The 21,552-nt window shown below is 36.5% G+C and overlaps 1 protein-coding gene across 3 annotated transcripts in view; it reads right to left on the reverse strand.

Moving 5' to 3' along the window:
* Window positions 1–21,552, reverse strand: part of Alg6 (ALG6 alpha-1,3-glucosyltransferase) — a 64,008-nt gene that overhangs the window by 10,221 nt on the left and 32,235 nt on the right. For 2 of the 3 annotated variants that reach the window (XM_074079889.1, XM_074079890.1), the window contains 9 exons: window positions 19,876–19,958; window positions 18,674–18,738; window positions 15,011–15,196; window positions 14,256–14,391; window positions 12,299–12,384; window positions 10,666–10,750; window positions 6,550–6,620; window positions 3,894–3,962; window positions 3,565–3,763 (listed from right to left, as the gene is read on the reverse strand). In XM_074079889.1, coding sequence (XP_073935990.1) covers window positions 3,565–3,763; window positions 3,894–3,962; window positions 6,550–6,620; window positions 10,666–10,750; window positions 12,299–12,384; window positions 14,256–14,391; window positions 15,011–15,196; window positions 18,674–18,738; window positions 19,876–19,958 — 980 coding nt within the window. Of the gene's footprint in view, window positions 1–3,564; window positions 3,764–3,893; window positions 3,963–6,549; window positions 6,621–10,665; window positions 10,751–12,298; window positions 12,385–14,255; window positions 14,392–15,010; window positions 15,197–18,672; window positions 18,739–19,875; window positions 19,959–21,552 lie in introns of all 3 variants that reach the window. The other variant, XM_074079891.1, reaches the window with a different exon arrangement.

Genomic DNA, 21,552 nt, shown 5'->3' on the forward strand with positions numbered 1-21,552 from the left:
AACCTTGAAGTTAGTACAGGAAAGAGCAGGGAATACACTGGAAGCAACAGGCATAGGCAAGGACTTCTTCATAGAATTCAAGTAGCTCAGCAACTAAGAGAAAGGATTGACAAATGGGACTACATGAAATTTAAAAGCTTCTGCACAAAAGATTTCTAAATTTAAATCTCTAAATTGAAGAGGCCACCCACAAAATGGGAGAAAATCTTTGCTAGCTATACATTAGACAAAGGATTGATAACCAGAATATACAGGGAGCTCAAAAAACTAAACTCCCCCCAAATCAATGACCCAATAAAGAAATGGGCAACTAAACTAAAGAGAACTTTTTCAAAGAAAGAAGTCCAAATGGCTAAAAAACACATGAAAAAATGCTTACCATCCCTGACCATAAAGGAAATGCAAATCAAAATCACACTAAGATTCCACCTCACTCCTATTAGAAGAGCTATCATTAAGAACACCAATGACAACAAATGTTGCCAAGGATGCAGGGGAAAAGGAACCATCATACACTGCTGGTAAGAATGTAAGCTAGTACAACCACTAAGGAAAATAGTATGGAGGCTCCTTAAAAAACTAAAAGTAGAACTGCCATATGATCCAGCAATACCAATCCTAGGGATATATCTGAAGGAATGTGACTCAGGTTACTACAAAGGCACTTGCACACCCATGTTTATTGCAGCACTATTCACAACAGCCAAGCTATGGAAACAGCCAAGATGCCCCGCAACTGACGAATGGATTAAGAAAATGTGGTATTTATACACAATGGAATTTTATTTAATCACAAAGAAGAATAAAATTTTGTCATTCACAGGGAAATGGATGGAATTGGAGAACATCATCTTAACCACAGTTAGTCAGGCTCAGAAGGCCAAAAATTGCATATTCTCCCTCAAGCGGATTATAGACCTAAAACAAATGCAGTAATATTATTGGACAATGGTCACACACTAAGGGGATAATGCACACGGGAGGAATAGGGAAAGGGAAGGAAACCAAAAGTGAGTGGATGTGCTCACTATCGAGGAGTGAATATAATAATCTTAAACTGGCAGAGGCTTCTACGGGAAGGGGACTAGGAAGTAGTGAAGAGGTCTGGTAGAGATGAACCAACATGTGGGTTGTAATACACATGTGCATAGAAGCAATGCTAGAAATCTCCCTGTATAGCTACCTTTATCTCAAATTAGCAAAAACGCCATGTTTTTCTAAAAATCAGAGAACAGAGGGCAGAACAAGTTCTGCCTGGAGGCAGGGGTAGGGTGTAGGAGGGAAGGGGGGGGTGGCCCAAATAATGTATATACCTCACATAACAATAAAATAAAGTAAAAAAAAAGAGGATTGTGGTTTGAAGCTAGCCCAGGCAAATAATTTGCCAGACCCCCCTCTCTAAAATAATCAGAGCAAAATGGAGTGGAGGTGGGGCTGAAGCAACAGAGCACCTATTTGTTTACACCTCCTTTGCAAGCACAAAGCCCTGAGTTCAAACCCCAGTCCCACCAAAAAAAGCCAAAAAGAATATAAACCACCTAAACAAATCCGTAACAGCCAATGAGATTAAAGCAGTAAGACTATACTAAACAGGAAAAGACTGAAATCATTTCCTCTAAAGTCAGGAACAAGACATGGATGTCCAATCTTCCCACTCTTATTCAATATAGTACTAGAATTCCTAGCCAGAACAATAAGGCAAGAGAAAGAAATAAAAGGGACTCAAACAGGGAAGGAAGAAGTCAAATTATTCTTACTTGCAGACAGTATGATCCTCTACTTAAGATCCTAAAAGATTCCACCAAAAAACTCCTAGATCTGATAAACACTTTCTGTAATACAGCAGGATATAAAATTAACATACAAAAATAAGTATCTTTTCTATATACCAACAATGAATAGATTGAAAAGATATCATGAAAACAATTCACAATAGCCTCAAAAAAGTCCTAGAAATAAACTTGACTAAGAAAGTGAAAGACCTCTACAAATGAAAAACATAAAACCTTGAAGAAACTGAAGATACGAGATGGGAAAACCTCCCATGTTCATGGATTGGCAGAAAAGTACTGTGAAAATGGCTATACTACCAAATGGAATCTACAGATTCAATGCAATTCATATCAAAATCCAATGTCATTCTTCAAAGATACAGAAAAATCAATTCTAAAATTCATACAGAAACATAAAGGACTCAAAACAGCAAAAGTAATCTTGAGCAAAAAGAGCAACACTGGAGGTATCACAATATTAGACTTTGAATTACACTATGGAAACATAACATCAAAAACAGCACGGTACTGGCACACAGACATGAAGATCAATGAAACAGAAACAGAGCCACACAGCTATAGCCATGTACCAAAAACGTACATTTCAGAAAAGAAGCTTCTTCGACAAGAAAACTGGGTATCTATATATAGAAAACAGAAACTAGACCCCTACCTCTCACCCTGTACAAAAATCAATTCAAAATAGTTCAAAGATCTTAAAACTGGGACTGGATGGAGTACCTCAAGTGGTAGAATGCCTGCTTTAAAAGCAGAAAGACCTGAGTTCAAACTGCAAGTCCCACCAAAAAAAAGATTTTAAAATTACTATAGGAAAACACATGGGAAACACTGGAAGAGATTAGGTACAGGCAGTTATTTTCTGAATAGAATGTTGATTGCCCAGGAAATAAAAGCAAGAATTAACAAATGGGATTGCATCAAATCAAAAAGTTTCTGCGTATCAAAGGAAACAATTGCCAGTGTGAAGAGATAACTCACAGAATGGGAGAAAATCTCTGTCAGCAATTCACTCAATAAAGGATTAATATACAGACTGTACACAGACCTCAAAAAATTAAACACCAAAAGACTAATCCAATGAATAAATGGACAAATGAACAGACAGTTCTCTGAAGAAGTGCTAATGGTTAATAAACACATGAAGAAATGTTCAACACCCTTAACCATAAAGGAAATGAAAATCAAAACTATGCTCAAATTCTATCTCACCCCAGTCAGAATGACAATCAAGAAAACAAACAACTACAAATGCTGGCAGTGATGCAGCACTGTTGGTGTGAATATAAACCAGGGCAACCACTATGCAAATCAGTATGGAGGTTCATTAAAAGACTAAATATACTACCTTATGACCCTGCTACTACACTTGGGCATATATTCAAAGGAGTGTAAATCACCACATAAGAAAGATATCTGCACAGCCACGTTTATAGCAGCGCTATTCACAACAGCTCACAACAGCCAAGCCTATGTGTCCAATGACGGGTGAATGGATAAAGAATATGTGGTACACATACACAATGGAGTACTATACACTCATAAAGAATGACTGCTAATGGGTGGAGGGTTTCTTTTGGGGGAATGAAAATAATGTGAAATTAGATTATGATGATAGCTGTAAAATCTAGGTACATACTAAAAAAAAAAACTAATAATATACACATTAAAAGGGTGAACTGTATGAATAGTGTCTCTAAAAGGAACAGAAGATATTTCAGCGATTTGAAAAAATAGTGTCATGATGAAAATTTCCTTAAAAATTACAACTTACCAAATATTGTATAATTTTGGGAAGAAAGGTAAAACATGGAAGATATTTCCTTACAGAAATGGAAAATGATTTCAACTGCAGTTCTTCTTCTGAAGTCTTTTCAAATACTGGAAAGAAACTTGCACAAGCTATAAAAAATGCCATCACTGTTACAACCGAAGGCATTAGGAGTTCATCCTTTAATAGAAGAGGTAGCATGCTGTAAAGGAAAACAGAGAAAACATCAAAACAGAATCATCAATTCAAACGATAATCAGTTTGCAAAAAGTTTTAAATGAGTTTATAAAACTCATACTGAAAATATTATATGAAAATTTGATTTGACTCACCTAAATGTTGACACAAGTAAAAACCAAGTAGACATAAAAGGTATTTCATTTAAAACTAAGCAGACTGGTCTAAAATGACAAAGAAAAAGTATTTTAATATTATAGACAGTAAGTTCAACTAGTACTTATGAAAAATATAAACATGCTTTATTTGTCTGGTTTTTAAGGATAGTTTAAAAGAAAAATGCCAGTTCTCCATATTGGACTAGTGACTCATTTTTTATAACAATTCAAATTAAGTCTAGACAGAAGGTATCGACACCACAAAATAATTTCCAAAATGCTGCTGCATTACACTATTCATGTGTTTCTATCATACAGACAGTACCTTAAAAAGAGGATCAGATAAAGCTGATCTGAACACTGAGAGAAACAAAGCTTTTTGAGACAGGGCTTCCCTATGTAGCCCAGGCTGGTCCTGAACTTGTGATCTTCCTGCCTCAGCTTTCCAAGTGCTGGTATTACAGTTATGCACCATCATACCCAGCTTATAAATTTCATCCTATTTGGTAAATATAGATTCCCAGGATAGTTGTTTTCAAACTTCTATTTTATGATCCTCCATGTTACATATTACTCAACTAAGTTAAAAAACTAAAATTGTTATAAAAATGAAGAAAGGACAACAGAGATGAGTTATAAATGGAAACATGTTGATAATGGCAGACTAAAAGAGGCTACATGAAAAAGGTAATAGTATAGACACAGGAATCACAAGGCCAATAAAGAGAGTTACTGGCTTATCAAATAGCTGTTTAGGGTCATAACTCCAAAAATCTGTGATCGCCTTATCACAACCTCTGATCAAATACCTTCTGGATTCAACTGTCAATGCTCAAGGAGAAGGGAACTAGTCAGAAGCTCTGAGTTCTAGTCCTGTTTCTGCCAATTACTATGTGACCTTGAACCAATGATTAATCTGTTTTCTTATGTGCACACAGGCATAATAATAATACCTTGCATTAAGTAGTTGAAAGAACGCTCAGCAAATATGTAGTATTTTTTTTAACAATAAAAAAATTTTAGTCAGGTGCTGGTGGCTTACACCTGTAATCCTAGTTACTTGGGAAACTGAGGATGGAGGTTTGAGGCTAGCCCTAGGCAAATAGTCCACAAGACCTCACCTCCAAAATAACCAGAGCAAAATGGACTGGAGGAGGGGCTCAAGAGGGAGAGCACCTTCTTTGCAAGCAGGAAGCCCTGAGTTTAAACCCCAGTGCCATCACAAAAATTTAAAGGAATTAAAATTTTTTTATCTGGCTCTTATTTTTAAAAATTTTTTCTCCTTGTTTTTAAAACTGCTTTTAAAAGTTTGAGCATTCTCCCTCTTTCATAAAAGGATGATTTTTTTCATGTCAACTAGCATATAGGACTTAAGTCATGGGATTATGAACTGATTAAAAACTATTACACTAAGAAGATAATATTAGAGGACTTCCCATTTCACTGCTTGAACATATTCTACATCATATGGATTCATTATCAAGAACACAGTAAATGCTCGATAAATAATGATTTTTCTGGGACTTAATTCTTTCCCGTTTCTTTGATATTTAGGTACTAAACCCAAAGCACAGATCAAAAATCTATTACACATAAGTACTCTGAAAAGAATACAAAGATGAATATAACTCAGCCCTTACCCTCAAGGTACTTTAAAATTCATACTCAAGCAACAAAATCCCTACATCCTCAGCCTCTTCTGTCATCTTCCCCCTTCACCTTGTTTGAAGCCATGCCTGGCTCAAATTCAGAATTAAAGCCCAAGTTCCTAATATTACCTACAAGGTCCCACATGATTTGGAACATGTAACTCAGGTGCAGGCTTTGGGGAGTGACACATCCCCCCAGTCTGTAGTGATAGGAGACTACTGGGTTCAGAGCAAGACATTGTCCACATAGGCCAGCCCAGCTGCTTTCAGTCCAAAGCTCCACCTAATAAATGCAATACTTCCTTCTATCCATCATTAGTTATTCTGTGCATGTATCTTCCAAAGAACCTCACCAACAGAGTGAGGGATATAGTAGTGACCAGCTGGGATTGACCTAGTGGAGGATTTGAGTGTTACCAAAGTGTTCTGGATAAGTACTATTTTAATATTTAGGATAATATGCCTCTTATCGTCACCCAGTCCTTTCTTTGAAGATTGGGAAAAAATTTAATGCTCTTGAAATCAAGTAATCTAGTTAAGGTTTGCCAGTGGGGATAAAAAAATCTTCATCTAAAGGCTATAAAGAACATGGCGGGGGGCACAAAGGGGGCAACATAGGAGAGACTCTGCTGAGATAAATGTAGAATAAGGCTGCCAAGAAAATGTGGAAGTGAATGTACCAAAAAAGGCAAAATGAAAAACAGGCTCCAATCTAAGGAAAGCCTCTTTAGAGGACATCTTTTTACTAGCACTGAGAAACTATTAAGAAACAAAAAGAAATGAGAAGTATATTAGTAATAGTTCTGTTAGTCGCTTTAGCTTAAAATATATTTTATAAAGAAGTAACATCTAAAGGATCATCATTCAGAAAAATATGACTAGAATAATTACATGCAAAAATATTCATGTAGTTTTATTTTACACTAAAGTAACACATATGTAAATTATAAATTCACATACATAATAAACACATAATAATAAAAACTTCAAAGATTTCTACTTACAATGATACCAAAAGAATGGACTTTTCATGTACTTGGAAAGAAAATAAAAAAAATGACAGTGCACAGATAACCTTTAAGAAAAAGAGGAAAATGAGATGTGACAATATGCAAAATAAATCAACTGAGTTATAAATCTAAATAAAAAGCATTTCAAATGAATGTTTATCACTGCTATTATCAATCTAAAAGGAAAATAGAAACACAGAACTAATATGCATAATATTTAGCATGATTTTTAAATGTACATGTTTTTTAAAAAACAATGTTTATTAAGCTATACATAACTGTCTAAAACAATTTCACCGAGACTCAGTGATTAATAAACAAAGCTTGCTAAATATGTAATATTAAACAATCACACCTTCACCTTCCCTTGGAATCTGACTAAACTAATTAAAACGTATGAAAGACAAAAAGATCAAAATCTAAAACTGGTAAAAAAAATCTATTGTAGTGTTTTTAAAATGTGTACTTCAATAAAATATATTAAATGTTTAATAAGTTCATCTGCTATTTGGGGTTTTACATAAATTACTTAGCTCTACTTTCCAAAGGTTATATTCCGCATGTTAGACATTTGTTTATGAACATTTTATCTAATCACTCAAGCAAAAAACTCGAATTACTCTTATACACCCTGAATATCTAATCCATCAGCAAATCCTATCAATGACAATTCCTAAGTACAACATCCATTCACTTCTCTCCACTAGCCTCTACTAAGGGTGGTGAGAATAGCCCAAACCACATCTGTCTTTCTCCTGAACTACCGTGGTCACCTCCCAATTGGTAAAGCTCTTGCACCTTACAGTCTATTCTCCCAACAGCCACCTGTTTACAATCTCAACTAGCTTCCCACTGCACTTACAATAAAAATCCAAACTCTCGTAAGATCTAGTTCCTGTCTTCGTCTTCCAATTCATCACTTCTAGTCTCCCTCACTTACTTCATACCAGCCACTTAATACCTGTTCCTTTATGACTCGAGAAAGCCAAATGTGTTCTTGTATTAAGGAAGTTTTTTATTTTATCAATGATAGTCAAGACCCAAGTCTTGTGATTGGCTTCTTCTGGTTGGTCACTCATTTCTTGGCTTAAATGTTACTTCTCTGGAAAGGCTTCCCTTACCCAATCTAAGGCGCACACACCTATAGTACCAGCTACTCTGGAGGCTGAGTATTACCTGAGCCAAGAGTTTAGGAATAGCCTTTACAATGTTAAGACCTAACCTAGTCTCAAAAATTAATTAATTTAATTTAATAGCATCCTCTAACCCCACCCATAAGCTTTCTTTTCATATAACACTGTTTTCTTCCTAGCACTCATTCCCAGGTATTTTCTTGTTAATGGATTTTGTTTCTTATCCATCTCCTGCCACTAGCACACAAGGTCCCAAGAGAGAGTACAGGGATGTCTGTTGTTCATTTATATGTCAATACCCAGAAGAGGACCTGACACAGTAGAGGACACTCAAAAAATACTGCCTGAATAAATTAAATATAAATCATTCTGCTGCTACAGATATATTATTATTCATCCTATCAATTACCTTAATTATAGATTTATACTGAAATATAATTCAACTAAACTTGACTGAACAGAAAATACATTCAAAATAATTATAATTGGATATGTTGTTAAAGCTCTCAGAAGTATACAGCTAGAATTCAAACCAATATCAATTTAAAAAATCACTGTTTAAACACAATCGCTTGTACGAAAATATAGCAAATAGAGTAAAATTAAGAAATTGAGAAAAATGGTTTCTTTCTGGCTTATGGCCCTAAAAGTAATCATCTCTAACACTGTTATAGGTACTCAAACTCTAAAGTTCTATTCCATTATCTTTGAAATATACATTTATTTACCATGCTATTTCCTGAAAAAAAAAAAAAGATAGTTAGAAATTTGACTATATTTCAAGTTAGGCCTATTAAATATACATCAGCATTACTAACTGTATCAGTCTTATTCTAAACAACCTCCAGGATATTAGTAGTAGATAACTTAATATAAGTTCACTCACAGAATAAAACAACAAAAACCATCAATAAAATGATAATAAAAAAGAATCTGGGGGCTGGAGGCATGGCTCAAGGGTAAAGTGCCTGCCTAGCAAGTGCAAAGCCCTGAGTTCAAATCCCAGTACTTCAAAAAAAAAAGAAAAGAAAAAGAAGAAGCTGGGTATAGTGGTGTATATCTGCCATCCCAGCACTTGAGAGGCTAAGGCAGGAGGTAGGGAGTTTGAAGCCAGCTTGGACTACATAGCAAAGATCCTGTCTCGGAGTGGGGGCAGGGAGGCATAACAAAGGAAACAGGAATATAGAAGATATCCTTTTTGCATTGTGGTACTGAAATGCACTTTTGGAATTTTTCACTGTTATATTCTGCAATGACTTGTTTTTAGAATACAGTGTATCTATGCAGCAGTCCCAGAATTGAAGCTCTAATTTATAAAATGATGTCCTCTTATAAATAAATACTAGGATTTGCTGTTTTCATAAACTGAATGTTCTTGATACTTTAAAGGGTATTTTTAAACGTCATTTCAAAGACTAATGTATACAAGAATAACATTTTAAATACTATAGAAATACAACCAGGAGGAATTGATAAGCCCACTCATAAAAACCCTAAACTACAGGCAATATACCCAATCCATCTACAAACTGCCACATCATTTTCCTAAAACAAAGATCTATCCCTTCCCCATAACTTTCTTCACATCTCTTGTACTCAGATCAAATTCCTAATCTTTCAACCAAACATTCAGTCTTCTGGAATATGGTTCGTTGTTTTTGACCTTTACATTTCAGGGTCTCTCCTATCCTATACACACACACACACACACACACACACACACACACACACACACACAAAAGTCACACAAATTTTACTGTGTAATAGTTTACATTTCAGGGTCTCTTCTATCCTACACACACACACACACACACACACACACACACACACAAAAGTCACACAAATTTTACTGTGTAATAGTTGTTCCTAGACATTTCCTTGTCCTCTCAAGCTCCTCTTCTTTGTGTTGAATTTCTCTTCTGCTAGAACCTCCTGTTCCAAATCTTGCTCAGCTTTCAAGATTTGGCTCAAATCTGACTTGCAGCTGTCTAAAATCTTCCTCCAAGAACATCATTCTGAGTGAGGTTAGCCTGGCCCAAAAGACCAAAAATCATATGTTCTCCCTCATATGCGGACATTAGATCAAGGGCAAACACAACAAGGGGATTGGACTTTCAGCACATGATAAAAGCGAGAGCACACAAGGGAGGGGTGAGGATAGGTAAGACACCTAAAAACTTAGCTAGCATTTGTTGCCCTTAACGCAGAGAAACTAAAGCAGATACCTTAAAAGCAACTGAGGCCAAAAGGAAAAGGGGACCAGGAACTAGAGAAAAGGTTAGATCAAAAAGAATTAACCTAGAAGGTAACACACATGCACAGGAAATTAATGTGAGTCAACTCCCTGTTTGGCTATCCTTATCTCAACCAGCAAAAACCCTTGTTCCTTCCTATTATTGCTTATATTCTCTCTTCAACAAAATTAGAGATAAGGGCAAAATAGTTTCTGCTGGGTATTGAGGGGGTAGGCGGGAGAGGGAGGGGGTGGAGTGGGTGGTAAGGGAGGGGGTGGGGGCAGGAGGGAGAAATGACCCAAGCCTTGTATGTACATATGAATAATAAAACAATAAAAATAAATAAATAAATAAAAAAGAAGAAAAAATAAATAAATAAAATCTTCCTCCAATACCTCTTTTCCCACACTATCAAAGTATCTGGGAGAACTCAATACCATCTGCTTCATAGCATAATTATTTAAGCACAGTTCTCGCCACGGCATTCTACTTTGTACTACCTCATTAGCCAATACAAAACACAAACAGTTGCTGAAGTAATTTCAAAGTTTCTGATTGCTCAGTCTCATGCACACACAGCATCTAAGTATAGGAAACACTCAAACAAATGCTTGCCAAATAAATGAATGTCTTATTTCCCAACCTAGTAAACCTTGTTCAAAGTAAGGTAATTATTATCAATCAATACTTTTAAAAGATCAGTTATAGCAAGAATTAAGTATCTAAAATAATTATAAACTTACCAGAGTAAATTTGAATCCTTTGGGAGAGGGCTGAAGTGTTAATTTTATACATGCAGGAAGCAAGCTCAAAAATGTAAAACAAAAGCTAAAAAATTAATAAAAATAAAATGTTTTTTCTTTGCAGAGGTACAAATCTACCTAAGATATTTTCTAAAATATAAGGATCACATTATTTATCAACTTAAGTTGATTTCAAATTAAAACTTATTTTTATTTGTTAAGCTTAAATTCAAAACCAAATAACCTTTAAACAAAATCCACACATTAAAATACATGTACACTTTTATATATGATTATATGATACAACACAAAATAAAACATGATAATACTAAATACTGCTTGGTATTTGATATCAGGTACAGAAAGATACAAGATATATAGTTGGAGGTCATTTAACAACACTCAAAATAAGAACACATAACCAGGCATAAAAAGACACTAAAATATTTTTTAACTCATTCATAAACTTTACTCCAAAAAGAATCCTTCTGGCCCTTATTTCACAAAAACTGACTATCTGATTTTTAAGCCCATGGTAAATCAGAAAGAACAAGTTATGAGGGGAACAAGAACTGCTAGAGCTTCTCTTAGTGATGGCTGATGAGTGGGAAGGAAAAAGCACTAGACAGCACAGAGACACCCAACATACAGAGTAGTTTGGAGCCACGGAGGATCGTGGCAAATAGCCCTGAAAGCTCTGAAAATAAGTACAAAGGGCTAGACAAGTGGCTCAAGTGGTAGAGCATCTGCCTAACAAGTGCAAAAGCCCTGAGTTCAAACCCTTCCATTCAAACCCCGGTACCTCACCGCCCCCTACACACACACACAAAAGTATATAACCTAACATGGTAATTCTCTTCCTATTTGGGTGGGATATGAGCAGTATTCTCACTGGAGCTGGAGGACAAGAGTGAAGTAGCACTTATCTCGCAGTTATTCAAACACTAGGTGCTGCTGTGAAGACATGTCACAAATGTAATGCTCCATTTTAGTTGACTTTTTAGTCAATCAAGGACGGTGGGGGGATTGTTCTGGGGGCTGACTTAATCAGTTGGAAGCCCTTTAAAAGAGAGCTTAGGCCTTTCCTAATAGCAGCTGGGGCTCAATCACACTTCCTCCCCCTAGTTGTTGCCTCCTGACTGCCTACCTTATGAACTTGTGGTTTGCTTAGCCAGCCCCAACAACTACATAAGACCGTTCCTTGTAATAAGTTCACAAACACAACAGTCTACAACTTGTTCTACTTCTCTGGTTTACCTTGGCTGATACATGTCTATAAAATTATGACTCTCCAAGATAATACTAAATCATGCTCAGTGTACTTTCTACTTAAGAGAAAATTAGATTTAAAAAAATATATATATAGAAAAACTTTCACGTAAGAGTTTTATCAGGTTGGGAGTATAACTCAGTAGTAGAGTGTCTGCCTAGTCTGTGTGAGGTCATGAGTTCCATACCCAGTACCACCAAAAAAAAAAAAAAAAAAAAAAGAAAATTGTTCAGAAGTATAGGTTTAAGTGAAAAATTCACTAATGAGCAACATCCTATTCCCTAATGATACCAGATAAATGACAAGTTACTTAATAATTGTGGAGAGTAGCTTATAAAATTATATATAAACTGTGTCTATTACCTGACTATTAACTGGATGTGACGTGGCAAAATGTCCTTAATCTTGAGGACAACACTGAAGCTGCACCAAATATTGGCTACTTTATCCTTAAAAGAGATTTGTTAGTTTTACATTTTGGTATAACTCAAAGAAGTATTAAACCCCATGGAGTACAACCCATAAATCTCTAAGGAAATAAAATTTTAGACATATGAAACTTTCATTCACATTTGTAACAAAGTAGGTTAAACTCTTCAATCAATAAACATATACCCACACTCAAGCATTGTTCATCTTTTTTTTTTTAATGGGAGCTGATTTAAACCATTAATCAAACATTAATCTAGACATTCTCAAGAAAAACTTAATATTTTTCAAAGAGGGGTACACTATCCTCAAATACTGAAGTTATTCCTTTGGAAATTTTTATAAGAAATCTTCTCCCCCTAAGTTATAAAACAAGTATTACTTTTGGTCCATTTTATTATACACCTGAATTTATTTAGAGTAATCTACTAGGTACTAGCAATGACAAGAGCTAACTGCTAATAAATCCACAAGTTTAAAAACACTACCAGTTGTGCGAGGATCACTTTTAAAATTAATTTGTAACCACAGCTCTCCTGCTCGTAAACCCCATCCTCTACACAGCTGCTTGACTCACAGCTGTGTAGGCATGACACCAGGAAAGTAACTATCACTGACAGCTGTACCACCTCACTTTCCTCTGCCAGATCAAAGAGAAGCTCTTCAGCTTTTGAGACCAACAAGTGAATCAAAGAGACTGGCAATAGTATCAAACATGCCTGATACCCATTTTTATAATTATCATGATAAATACCATTTCTGAAAAGGAAGGTATGGCAAATAACCAGGCAGCTTTCATGGAGAATTAAACTTTTCTTTATATAGGTTTTAGAGAAGAGGTTAGGAGTACAGTTTCACAAGTTCAAATCACAATTCTGCTACATACAAGTTATATAAATCTCTGACCTCAATTGTCTAATCTGTAAAGCAAGAATAACAACTAACTTCAAGCTGCTGTAAAGATCAAATAAAATTGCCTGGGAGGGCCTGGCTCCTAGTAGGAATAATGACAACAATACTATTATCATATACATATGATAATATATATCACATATCATATAATATATATTATATAATACTATCATCAATAGCAGCATGCTATCCCCATCAACACAATCACACAAACTCCTCCCTTAATCTCCCAAACACTGGATTCATCCACCTATAAATTCATTGAAAGACATTGCATTGACATTTATATTCAAAAATTAGAAAGATATTCATGCTTTTCTAATTTTTTTAAGGTGGTAGAGTGCCTGCCTACCAAGAGTGAAGCCTTCCTGAGTTCAAGCCCTAGTACTGCCAAAAAGAAATGTTTTTCAAAAGTAAATTATCTATAAATATGTTGTCTCTGTCTAACTTTATTAAAAGGTCTTTTTGTTTCACAAAAAAAAGGTTTGCTCAATTTAATTACCAAATCTAAATTATTCATGTAATAAAAGTTTAACAGGTGTGATTAAAGTAGTGTTATATGAAATCAAAGGTTCTCATTAAAAATTACTAGGGATGAAGGTTATACATCTCATAAAGAATTATGAGATCCTTCGTTTAAACAAATAATTTCCTCAAACTGAAGGGAATATAAGCCAAAAACTAACAGAGCTATTAACTTTGCAGCTACAAGTTCTCATGTTATCTTTCATGGTGGACCCTATTTCACTAGAAAAATGTAGAACTGAATTATGAATCTGATATTTCCTATTCACATAATGTATTAGGAAATGCCAGCTGAGCTAGAAGTTCCATACTGAATTAAGCAACTGTCAAGGAATGATTGCAGGAGAAAAGCAGCTGAAGTTCCTATGCCTTATGCGTCTTCTACATGAACTCCCCAAAGGCTACAGGGAAGTATAATAACAGAAAAGAATGACAAGAAAGCTTTTAAACATGCCTCAAATAATCCACGATCAACTGGAAACAGTCTTCTTAGAACCTGCAGGGTTTGTTCCCTTTCTGTAAAGAATGGCAGCCAGCAGAGAGTGAAGGAAGCCACAACAGTACAAGCTAGCTTAATTAACAGCCCAAACCTAGAACACAGGTGAGCAATAAGATAGGGAAAAGTTAATAGTTTTGCAAAATCTCATTGAATACAATAAATGCAAATGTACAGTAATACTAAATCTATGCTATCAATATAGATTTAAGATAGGACACTGCTTACGACAGACCACCCTAATTAACATTTAAGCTGGATGCCATTTCTATGAGAAAAAAGCGATGCAGTCAGGAGGAAAAGGATAAAATAGGGACATATTTCTAATAAGTATATAATGTAATAAGCTCTAACGTGGTGAAATTCTACAGCAATGCTCTAACAAACCAGCCCACATTGCCTCCAGTTGAGCTGGCCATGTGGCTCAAGTGGTTGAGTACAAGTACAAGGCTGAGCTCAAACCCCAGTGCCAGCACAAAAAAAAAAAAAAAACCTCCAGTCAATGTACATTGATCAAAATATTTCTCTAATTAGGAAGATTTAAAAGAATATAGAACATGACTTAATTACTTTCTTTTCATTCACCCATGGCAAACACATTTATAAAAAATCACCAAAAGGCAAAATGAAAGACTACAATTCCTCCAAGTAAATATGCCAAATAAATCCTCTGAAGAAAAAGTTTAAAATTCTAGGACTTAAAACTCACTCACCCCTTTCCTTTGAGGCCTTTTTTAAAACATTTGCCAAGTAAGAAGCAAAAAAACGGCAAGGAGTGGTAAAGTTCCATCTGTTTATAATTTACAGCTAAGCAAAATGCCAGTGACCCTAGCAGGTCCCAGTCACAAGATACTCCAAGAACACCCCACAAAGCAAAGCCAAGACTCACAGAATTATATATGTTCCTATGTCAAGGAAATTATCTCAGGTAGATCATGCATTTTTTATAGCATATTTCCTATGTGATTTAAAAATAATATATATATGTACAATGAATGGTACCTTTACAAAGAAATTAAAAATATTGTCCAAACGTCATGTCACTTCAATTGCCTATAAGTAATCCCAGCACTCAGGAGGCTGAGTTAGGAGGATCATGAGTTCAAGGCCAGCCTGGACTACATAGGGAGTTCCAGGTCAGTCTGAACTACAAAGTGAGACCCTAACTCAAAAAACAAACAAACAAAAAGAATGGACCCACACAGTGTCCAAAACAACTGTGAAGAACACCTATGCCTAAAAATCACCATAAAATTTCAGACTTACAAAGTAAATAATTGCAACAATTAAATTTATACCAATAAATACCTATACACTGCTCATCATCTCCCAAGAATGGTTTTAAGTGCTTTACAAATACTAATTCATTTAATTCTCAAAACAAGTATACAAAGTAAGGATTATTATTATCCTCATTTTACAAATGAGGAAATAAAAGTACATAATGGTTATGGTTAAAAAAATATATGTCCCCACAAAATTATAACCCAAAATCTTTGAAGTTTAATTCAAATCACAAGAGAGATACAAATCTAACAGAAGGCTAAAGTGAAAATGACTGAGAATTAGTGAAGACAGAGAACACTGGTAACTCATATCATTGTTAATGAGAATGTTTACTGTTGTATCATGCTTAAACATAATTTGACATTATCTAAATTGGATAGGCACAAATCCTATAACTCAGCAATTCCATCTATAAGAAATACATTTGTATGTGCACAGAATAAGAATGTTTCTAACAGCCAAATTATGATGATGATATTCTTCATAGCCAAAACCTGGAAACATAGATGGCTATTAGTAACAAAACTGTATCCGCCTATGCAATGAAAAACCTAAAGCAATGAAACTGCACAAACTACAGCTCTAAACATCTACATGAGTATATCTACAAACAAAATGTTAAGTCTAAAACATCAAACAAAGGAATGCCTTCTATACTGCTACATTATATGAAGTTTAACAAAGGCTTTGGGGTAGAGACTAAACAACAGTAGTATCAGCAGTCAACATGGGGCCACCTTTGGGAAAGGAGGAGGGAGAAGTTCTTGGAAAGTATACAGGGTAGTTTCTGGGTACTGACAATGCTCTATTTTTGGACAAGTTACAATACTTTGCCAATTCACTGAGCTGTACATTCATGTTTTGCATAGTTTTCTGTATGAATGTCATATTTCAAACTAAGTACCACTTTAAAAATAACTTGTTTTCCCTTTTTTTTTTGACACAAAGTATCACTATGTAGCCCACATTGGTCTCAAACTCAATCTTCCTGCCTCCCGAATGCTGAGATTACAGGTATGAACCTCCATGCCTGACTTTTTGTTTTCTTTATACCATTGCTCTTGATATTATCAGAAAATTTAATAGATATGATCCCACAAATAATGTCCCCTCCCAAAACCACTAAATTAGGAAAATGGACTGAATAAAAAAATACATGATATGAAGACAGTGGAACAGAATAGAGGACCCGGATATGAAGCCACACAACTATAACCAACTTGTCTTTGACAAAGGCACTAAAAATATACAATGGAGAAAATACAGCCTTTTCAACAAAACTGCTGGGAAAACTGGTTAGCAGTCTGCAAAAAACTGAAACTAGTTCCATGTATATCACCCTATACCAATATTAACTCAAAATGGATCAAGGATCTTAATTATCAGACCACAAACTCTAATGTTGGTACAGGAAAGAGTAGGAAATACTCTGGAATTAGTAGGTATAGGCAAGAACTTTCTCAATGGAATCCCAGCAGCTCAGAAACTAAGAGATAGCATAGATAAATGGGACTTCATAAAACTAAAAAGCTTCTGCTCAACAAAAGAAATGGTCTCTAAACTGAAGAGAGCACCCAGAATGGGAGAAAATATTTGCCAGCTACACATCAGACAAAGGACTGATAACCAGAATATATAGGGAACTCAAAAAACTAAATTGTCCCAAAATTAATGAACCAATAAAGAAATGGGGAAGTGAACTAAACAGAACTTTCTCAAAAGAAGAAATTCAAATGGCCAAAAAACACATGAAAAAATGCTCACCATCCCTAGCAATAAAGGAAATGCAAATTAAAACCACACTAAGATTCCACCTCACCCCTGTTAGAATAGCCATCATTAGCAACACCACTAACAACAGGTGTTGGCGAGGATGCGGGGGTGGGGGGGGGCCGCGGGGGGGGGGGCAGGGGGGGTACACTGTTGGTGGGAATGTAAACTAGTACAACCACTCTGGAAAAAAATTTGGAGGCTACTTAAAAAGCTAAACATTATCTACCATTTGATCCAGCAATACCACTCTTGGGGATATACCCAAAAGACACAGGTTACTCCAGAGGCACCTGCACACCCATGTTTATTGTGGAAACAGCCAAGATGCCCCACCACTGACAAATGGATTAAGAAAATGTGGTATCTATACACAATGGAATTTTATGCAGCCATGTAGAAGAACGAAATATTATCATTTGCCGGTAAATGGATGGAATTGGAGAACATCGTTCTAAGTGAGGTTAGCCTGGCCCAAAAGACCAAAAATCGTTTGTTCACCCTCATATACAGACATCAGATCAAGGGCAAACACAACAAGGGGATTGGACTTTCAGCACATGATAAAAGTGAGAGCACACAAGGGAGGGGTGAGGATAGGTAAGACACCTAAAAAATTAGCTAGCATTTGTTGCTCTTAACGCAGAGAAACTAAAGCAGATACCTTAAAAGCAACTGAGACCAATAGGAAAAGGGGACCAGGAACTAGAGAAAAGGTGAGATCAAAAAGAATTAACCTAGAAGGTAACACACACGCACAGGAAATTAATGTGAGTCAACTCCCTGTTTGGCTATCCTTATCTCAAGCAGCAAAAACCCTTGTTCCTTCCTATTATTGCTTATACTCTCTCTACAACAAAATTAGAGATAAGGGCAAAATAGTTTCTGCCTGGTAGTGAGGGGTTGGGGGGCATAAGGGAGGGACCCAAACATTGTATACATATATGAATATAATAAAAAAAGAAAAAAAATAAAAACAATTACAGATTTGAATACCTTTGACAGATCTACATATAAATTTTATTGCAACCACAATAGGTTGACATCAAAAGCTATTAATTAAGCAATCATGTTGCTCCAAAGCTTCACCTCTGAACATTGCACTGAGAACCAAGCCTTCAACCCGTGAGTTTTAGGGGGACATTTTTTTAGGGGACATTTCATGTCCAGATCATAACATTAATCTTCTGTATCACTGCAAATATAGTTCATCCAAGCAAGTACCCTAGTGAATAAGATATTACTAGATTACATTGTATGCACTGAGCCTACATTTCATAATATGTGACTGGTGTCATTTCTAAACTAGTAAAGGATACTGAAAATGTCCGTAGTCAATAAGAATAAGACCTGGGTACAGCAATATGCATAATGCATTAGCAATCTGTGAAGAAAAATATGAAGTAATAAAGTAATGTTACTCAAAGAGGATAAAAGTGTGGCTTTTATTTAGCATAGTAACAAATATTCCCAATTTCCTGATGTGCTATCCCTTCTTTTTATCACTTTAATAAAGCAACTCTTTAGATACTGAAGCTTTTATGGAGGTTACACAAGACACGTGGATAAAAAGGAAAACATGGGCTGAAGGTGTGGTGTAAGTGGCAGAGTGCCTGTCTCACAAATGCAAAGTCCTGAGTTCAACAACCCCAAGACCACAAAAAAAAATGAAAAGAAAAAGCATCACAGGTCAGACAGGGTGGCTAATGCCTATAATCCCAGCTGTTTGGGAAACAGAGATCAGGAGGATCGAGGTTCAAGGCCGGCCCAGGCAAAGAGTTAGTGAGACTCCATCTTAATCAGTAAGCTGAGTGTGGTACCATATGCCTATGATCCCAGCTACACAGAATGATTGAAGACAACAGTCTAGACTGGCCAGAACAAAAATAAGAGATCCTACTTGAAAAATAAGTAGGGTTGGCAGAGTGGCTCAAGTGGTAGAGCATCTGCCTAGCAAGATTGAGGCCGTGAGTTCAAACTCCAGTAACAAAAGAAAAAAAAGCTAAAGCAAAAAGGGCTAGGAGCATGGCTTAAGTGGGAGGCCTTAGTTAAACTCTAGTACAAACCCCTCAAAAAAAGGAAAAATCATTAAAAGGTATTTATCAAAGGAAGTACTTTTAGATATACAAACCAAAGATGTTAATGATTAGTCTATCTAATCAAAATGGTCAAAAGGGACCATAACTATGACTGTGATGAGCAGATATAGTTTTCCAAAATGCCTTTCAGTTTAGTCATTGTCATAAACCGGCTCAAAATTCAGATTTACCAGTTAAATAATAAATTCAACATGTACATAATAACTTCTAAAATCCATTACAACTTATTACTACCATAGCAGGGCATTAAAATAATTATTGTAAGATAAGATGTTTTCTAAATGAAAATTAATTGGTAGAAAATATAATGCTCCTCATTATTCTATCTATTCCCAAAAGCATGACTTCCTTAAAGTCTATCTTTAATAGGCTAACAAGGACGATGTTTCAGAGACAGAACATCTCATTGCTTTAAAACTTACCTTTTTCTTAGTTGAGATTTCTTTTAAACAGCAACAGTACAAAACCACTGCAGGTATGTAAATTAGCAAGTCAGCAATTAGAACTGAAAAACAAGCAAATAATTTCAAGCATGAGCTCATGAAGATTTCCAACAACCCATTAGCCAGCTCTCTCCAATCTTGATTGAGAACACTATTAACTCAAGGCTCCACACACTGCAGGAAGTCCCTGACACAATGGCCCTTTTCATTCCCTTCATCTGTGCCTTATTGCAAGTGCTGTTACAAAAAAGTCTCTTCTTTCACGTCTCTAACAAATTCACATATTTAATCAATTAGATACATTCAGTGTTCTTTCTTTGATCTAACCTGAGCTTAGAAGTGAAGAATACCAAAGAGAAATTCAAGATGGCAACTGGGACACAGCCACAGACCTCATGAGCTCTGTGAACCAGGGACTTTGCTGAGATGCTGGAGACATGCTTGGCTGAGGTAAAGCACAAGGGAGAGCTGAAACATCAGCACTCTGAAACGCTAGCTCGTAGAAGGCTTCTCCATGCCATGATATACTAAAAGAATAGCCGGCGCTGCACACCAAGCCCTGCCCCATAAGCCCACTGAACCGCAGCTCTGCAGGCCATGGGATCTCCAATCTTGGGCCCGCACTTCAGTCTGCCAGGGCCGCACTCCCCCAAACTCCCACCCCTCAGACCCACACGATCTCCGGCAGACCGACCCCCTGAGGCCTGCCAAGCTGGAGATCCACAGACATTCACAATCTCCACTGGACCGCGCTGCTCAGGCCTGGACAGGCCTGCACAGGCCTGCGCCCCTAAGACCTGCCAAACCGGTGATCCACACATGCATGATCTCCATTCCGTTGGGACACACCCTCAGGCCTGCACATCTCCACTGGGCCGTGCCTCTCAGGCCTACCAAGCCAGCAATCCACAGGCATTCACAATCTCCACCAGCTACCAGGATGCGCCCCTCATGCCTACACAGGCCTGCACCATATCCACTGGGACTGTGCCCCTAAAGCCTGCCAAGATGGCAATCCACAGACATGCATGATCTCCACTCTGCCAGGCTGTGCCCTGCAGGGACACCAGGCCCAAGCTCCAAAGGCCCACTAGTTCGCCTCAACAAAAGGCCTCCGCAGGTAGGCCTGTGGGACCCCACCCACCTGCCACCCGCTACAGGAGGGCTCCAAACCTGCCTAGGAGAAACACACAGACAGGTCTCAATGCTAAAGGAGTAACATCAGAACAACTAAGACTTCAACTCTACTGTTCCAAAATGAGTAATTTTTTTTTTTTGCCCTTCTTTAAGGGTTTTGCTGCCTGGTTTGCTGTATGATCACCCACCATCTCTCCCATTTTTTTCCCCTCTTCTCTCTTCCTTTTATCTTTCCATCTTTCTCTTTTTTATCATTGTCTCTTGGTTTTGTTAGTATTGATACTGTAACCCAGCTAATACTAAATTATACATAGTCCAGGGACAGAAATGGTACCTAGTGGAAATATGGGAAGATGAAAAAGGGATGGAAACCAGTCTCCCCCCAAAAATAAACTAGTACAGGATTTAGAGCAAAATGAAGAAGACAGATACCAACATCCAGACTCCAACAAAACAAAGATAAACTATACCAAGGAACCCAACGAAGCCCACAAGAACACCCTGAAAGAAGAAATCCTA

Source organism: Castor canadensis, chromosome 7 (genome assembly GCF_047511655.1).
Source record: "Castor canadensis chromosome 7, mCasCan1.hap1v2, whole genome shotgun sequence".
Taxonomy (NCBI): Eukaryota; Metazoa; Chordata; class Mammalia; order Rodentia; family Castoridae; genus Castor; species Castor canadensis.